General features: G+C 32.4%; 1 protein-coding gene across 1 annotated transcript in view; it reads left to right on the forward strand.

The window, feature by feature from the left end:
• Positions 1-2,884, forward strand: part of LOC106682675 (uncharacterized) — a 6,292-nt gene extending 3,408 nt beyond the window's left edge. The window contains exon 2 of the mRNA XM_014423671.2: positions 1,234-2,884. Within this exon, the coding sequence (XP_014279157.1) occupies positions 1,247-2,122 (876 nt within the window). The 5' untranslated portion in view covers positions 1,234-1,246 and the 3' untranslated portion in view covers positions 2,123-2,884. The remainder of the gene's footprint in view (positions 1-1,233) is intronic.
• The last annotated feature ends 3,337 nt before the right edge of the window (positions 2,885-6,221 follow it).

Consider the following 6,221-nt stretch of genomic DNA (forward strand, 5'->3'; position numbering starts at 1 on the left):
AATGCGGCCTACAAAAAATTGGGGAGGATAAAATTCTTAGGCGATGATAAAGTACTTAAATTTATTTTCTATATTGTTTTCCTGGTGCTGTTATATGATATATGTTTATAATTAAAATTAGTATGTATTAATTACGTTTGAACATGAAGATGGTAATGAATAATAATAGAAGGCACCCGTGATATGAATGGGAGGATGGTTAGTCCGGTATAAAAAATATCCTAAGAAAAGAAGCACTGGGTAGTAAAAAGATACACACTAGGTTTTGTAAATACAGTCTGTTGAAAATTTTTTGATATAACCGAATAAACCACAATAAAAAGATTAATTTTAGGAGGCTTATAACCAAAGTGAAAACTAAGCCCGCGTATCTTGCTAAATGAACTTCTGATTTTCACTATTATCTGTGACTGTTGGAAATGAAGATTTGAAGTTAAAAAAAAAAAGAAGAAAATAATTGAGTGGGGGATAATACAGACCGATGACCTGAGGTTTAGCATGATCAACACTAACTCCACTCGCTAAACAGCCTGATTCGCTCGCTATTAACTCGGGGGGGAGGAGCCCACAGGGGTTCAACCCCAGCCACCGCAACCCTAAGATTCAATTAACATAATGACTCCCTTCATCGCTCATAGGTTGCGCTGAGTGTCCATTCGGCTACTGGCTCCTTGTAATCTCAATAATAGAGAATTATTATACCATCATTATCCCAAAAAATAATAACTAGGCGAAATTTTCAATACCAATAACGCATTTATTTAATAATTCATCTTGTTATACATATTATATGATGGCTAACATATACGTAATGTAAATACTTATATTTATTACATCATCTGATAACAGAAGGAGATTCTAAAACCAACTCTTTACCAATCTTTATCTCTTATTCTACCTTTAAGAAAAATGAAATAATTTTTTTTAAACATAAAATAAGCCATGATGTGAATTAAACGTAATTTTATTTATTTTTTCCATGAGCATAACAATACTCATTGGCTGTTTTATTAATTTATTTTATTTGTTTCAAGTTCTTTCGAATATTTTACAATTTTACTTCAGTAATTTATTATTATATTTAATTAATGACTATTAATACTTGTTAATACAATTTATAATATTTTAAAGTTTTAGTGAAACTAGTAAAAGGTTTTTCCAACGAACAAAACTACTAACTTTCTTACACCTATTTGCATTATAACTTAACTGATCAAATAAATCTTTTTTAAGGGGTGCAGTGGAAATGACGATGGATATTCGACGGAGGATGGTCGGTGACAGCGGTCCTTACACCGAAGCAGAGCCTCCAGTGAAGCCAGCCGCTAAGAGGAGTTTCGACGTAGCATTTCTAATGGCTCCAGATGACAGTTCCAAGAAGAGACACCATGATGAACTAAAGGAGCAGTTGCGGTTGGTAACTTCAAACTCTCTAATGTACCAGCCACCTGAGGAGAAGAGATTCCCAGAGATAGGGCTCCTGATGCCTTCGCCCAAAGACGAATTCCCCAAGAGTGCGTTCACTAAAGTCAACAAAGACAACGTGTCACCAGGTCCCGCCATATCTCCTATCCCTACAGAGTATCAGAGAGTGTCTCCGGAACTCTCTCCCAACTCTAGGTCTCCAACTTACTATCCAAAGTACGTTCCCAAACCTTACTTCCAGGAGAAATTGAGTCCAGACCTTGAGAAGAGTTCAACATCAAAGAGGTTTCCCGATATGGTACCGTATGGAGGACTAACCATGGCCTATCCCTTCCCGGCTGTGATCCCTCCCGCTCCTCCTGCCCTGCTCACTGCCGCCAACGTCACCGCCCTGCTTCCGACCTCACTAGCAGCGCTAACTCTGCCCGCACAAAATGTATGCGCCAAATGCAACATAAGCTTCAGGATGACCTCCGACCTGGTCTACCACATGCGGTCACAGCACAAGAGCGATCACCACAGTGCAGACAGTAGCAGGCGTCGCCGAGAACAGGATAAGCTGCGTTGTCCGGTCTGCAACGAGTCGTTCAGGGAGCGACATCACCTGACGAGGCATATGACCGCACATCAGGATAAGGACGGTGACAAAGATGTCGACGAGGAGGAGAGTCCGCTGCGAAGGAGGTTGACTAAGTGACCTAGGTACCGGAAGGACCAGCCCATCGATTACACCAATCACTTTACGCAGGACCACTTCATGTGAACTGTATGGTATAGCAACATCTCTTCATCAACTACTTTGTTGCCACCCAAAAGTTTTCGTTCTTACTGTTCAAAATCAGGTTCTTTTGGATGCTGTAAAGCATCAATTATGTCTACCTTAGATTTAATTTTGATCAAACTTGACGCCCTATAGACATATAAAGAGAGGAGGAAAAATAATTATTTTGTAATGAGCTGTATGCTGATTCCTATGTGTGTACAAGTTCCCAAAGTAATTAGTATCCAATATAAAAAAAGGATTTCCACATCATATGTTCAATACCGTGTACATATCATGCCATGGTTATGGATATGTAGCAGTGGTTCTCCCTTTTTGGGAAGAAAAAATTGAGAAAAAAAATATAACTGCATTTATGGTCAATTCAATAAATTATCACTTAACTAAAAGAATTACTGTAAAAAATTACTCACATTATATAATTTTCTAATCTCAAACAGCATTCGGGAAGGGTAAAAAATGGTTGCGTACGACGATAATTATATCCAATTATAAGATTGGACTGTGTGATTCTATTATTTTTGAAGTTTACCACAGGACACTGTACACGTCTCGAACATGTATATTCAAACACATATCATCATAGTATGTTTACGAAATGTGGTGTTGTGTTAGGTGTAAAGTGTTTGATTACGTCCAAGGACGATAAAAGCAAGACTATATATAAGGATATATTTATTTTTACCGGTTGTTTTTAGTTAATTATTTGATAATAATATATTCATACATAAATATGTATTATAAATTTAATTATGAGTAAATAAGTGTATGATATGTTAGAAAAATGAGTCTTTGTCCTCATATGAAAATTGTAAAAATATTCCAGACAATTAATACGTCTAAAAATATAAATCTAGCCCATATCTAGTCATAATTTAGTGTATTGTACTAAATATAAAATTTTAGTAAATTACAATATTAATACGAATTAGCTACATACTTTTGTCATATATCGAATCTCAATCTTGTTTGTTTTTTTTCTAATATATGTTATACCAAAGCATTTTTGCTTTAATAAAATGGCTAGTCAAGTAATTATTGTACAGCTATAGACATTGTAATTTAGTGTATATTGTAAGTTATGTATATAATTGGCCAAGGCTAAGTGCAATACTTATTGTTGATATTATATTGTTATGTAGTGTGGTAGTTGTCCACAACTTTATTGTTCCCACCCCGTAGTATTACATGATGTGTCTGTTCGTGAAAGATAACGATGTTTCACTGTAGTGTTTATTTCTTATAATCTGAATGTATGAAGAATTATATTACACATTTTTACACAGCTCACAGAATTTAATAATTGTATTAAAATTTACCATTAAGTATAGTATTACACGTTACACAAAATAAAATAGGCTGAAAAAAGAAAAAACTGAAAATAAATATGTTTATTGAACAATATATTTGTCAAAGAATTGTGGAGTTATTTCCTTCCTTCCATTTATTTTGACCTAGTAGTTTCGATCATAAAAAGAAAAGAAAAAATATGAAATAATTCTTTTCTAATATCAAAAATTCCTGATGCTTGTATTTATAAATAAAGTAGGAAGATTTGTAGTAGAAGGGATTGCCATTGAACTTAGGAAAGAGAGAATGCATAAAAAGGAAAAATAAGGATTAGCTTGATTTTTGTATAACCTATTGCATTTACAGATCAATGAAAATAAATGTGTCTAATATATCTATACCTATAATATATAAATTCCTTCAGCGAATTGATATTTGTCTTCATTATTTATTACCAAATTTTACTTATCATCTACTCTTTCACAACATTTTGAAAGTACAGAGTATGTGTTGAGTTATTGTTTCATAAAATAGCTCCGGAAAAGATAGTAGATTTAAAAATGCCAATGAATTTTTATTTAGCATAAAAATTAGTTTTAGTAATTAGACAATCTTATGTTGCAAATAAGATCTTTTTTCTTGTTACGTTTAATGCCGGAATAGGTTAGATATTTGGACAGTTAATATATTTATCAGTAACTCAAGTTGATAAATTCACGCGCGTGAATTAATCCTCTACAATTAAAAAAAATATTATGTAACCTGTTAAAAGGAGAGCCTGCAATTTTCATCTTCACCAGATAACAAATATATATTACTAACATCCAGCCTCCGTTCATTGACCCGTTCGTTTGACCAATTAGACTTTTCAAATAAAATTTCCCTCGACTTCAGTAAAATTAAACAAAAATATGTATATATACATGAAACCATATTCTAAAGCCTTTAGTTTATCCGAAAAAAATTGTTTATTAAGTGTGCGTTCTGTTTCAGTAGCTTTATTTTTTAACATTTAAACATTATTCGTATTGATTTTTAACGACTTCGTTGGATAAAAAATAATTTTTTTTTTTTAAAAAATTACTTTGAACAAAACCTACTTAATACGGTTTCTGGTATAAATTGGTTAACGGTGTTATAATTATACATACATATTCTAAAGCCTTTAGTTTATCCGAAAAAAATTGTTTATTAAGTGTGCGTTCTGTTTCAGTAGCTTTATTTTTTAACATTTAAACATTATTCGTATTGATTTTTAACGACTTCGTTGGATAAAAAATAATTTTTTTTTTTTAAAAAATTACTTTGAACAAAACCTACTTAATACGGTTTCTGGTATAAATTGGTTAACGGTGTTATAATTATACATACATAATTTATCATTAGATGGAATGGCCAAATCAGATTACATAAATATACAAAGTTAACTCCACGTTACCCTACAGTAAAATATCGTCGGATTCCCCCTAGGCTCGTACGACCACGTTACTGAATTTTTTACATCATGATATTCGATGTCAGTGCTATTTTACACAGCTGTAATTATAAATAAAGTAAGAATAATCAAATGAAAACTTGATTGGGAATCAATAATTATTGTAAGCAGCGAATATGCTGGTGAATGCCATTCTCGACATGAGGGAGATAGCACCCTTTAGTTCATCCTCATGACCATCTGTTACATCATTTGGTTCAAATTGATCTCCCGTCCAACTCCATTTCAGTCTTCTTGGTATAATAACTATATGACACGTGAATTATCGTTTAAACAATTTCATGAACTTACAGCGATTCGAGGAAGGAGTTGTTATGATCGGTATTTGTAAATATGTAAGGACGTCGGTGAAAAGCCAAGATTCAATGTACAGTACGATTGAAACATTAGAAACGTTCATGTATCTTTTGAATATAAATCACTAAGATATATTCGTAAAAATTAAGTTGGATGGTAAGTGGTCAATTTCTACATGCTATAGAATGAGAATATCATTTTAAATTCCTGCCGAAGTAGTAACCAATTCGAATGGAGATGATATATAGCACTGTCAACTGAAGAAGGTACATATAAAGATTATACAGAATAGTTATACAAAATTAGAGTATAATTACTAAATATTCTTATCTTCATTGTTAAAATTACCTAACTAAATAAAGTAATCAATATATTATATGGTGGTGTATTTTATACTGTTGATAATCTTATAGAGAAAAATAAATGTTAATGGTTTTAAATTTTAAATAAATAGGTTTTGAACTTAGAATAAAGAAAATGACCTGGGCAGAATAGCCTGCAACAGAAATTGTAAATTAATGTGAGGAGGAGTTTTGTATTGAAGATGTCCTTGAAGATGGCTAGAAAGGCCGAAACGTTGGACTAATGAAAAAATAAAGTGTTGAGACAGAATTGGATACTATTTTTTGATTTATTTAATAAATAATTACCTTGTCTCAAAAAATGTTGAAATAATATAATTAAAGTAATCAAATTTTAAAGTATAACACATCACTTTTTATAATTTTTCTTACCCTCCCCCCCTGGTCATTTCTGACATACGTAGAGGTTATCCATAGGTTGCCAACCAATTCTAATCATGGTTGGGATCAAGAATTCAAGGATCGTTAGTAAAAGAGTTAGTTTTGTTTTTACTTAATTAATTAATTTAATTTTACTTAATTTAAAAATAACTTATCCACACCTGCGCGGAGTCCTAGGAGCCAGTGGACA

The sequence above is a fragment of the Halyomorpha halys genome, unplaced genomic scaffold (genome assembly GCF_000696795.3).
Source record: "Halyomorpha halys isolate HHAL.00 unplaced genomic scaffold, Hhal_1.1 Scaffold434.1, whole genome shotgun sequence".
NCBI classification, from domain to species: domain Eukaryota; kingdom Metazoa; phylum Arthropoda; class Insecta; order Hemiptera; family Pentatomidae; genus Halyomorpha; species Halyomorpha halys.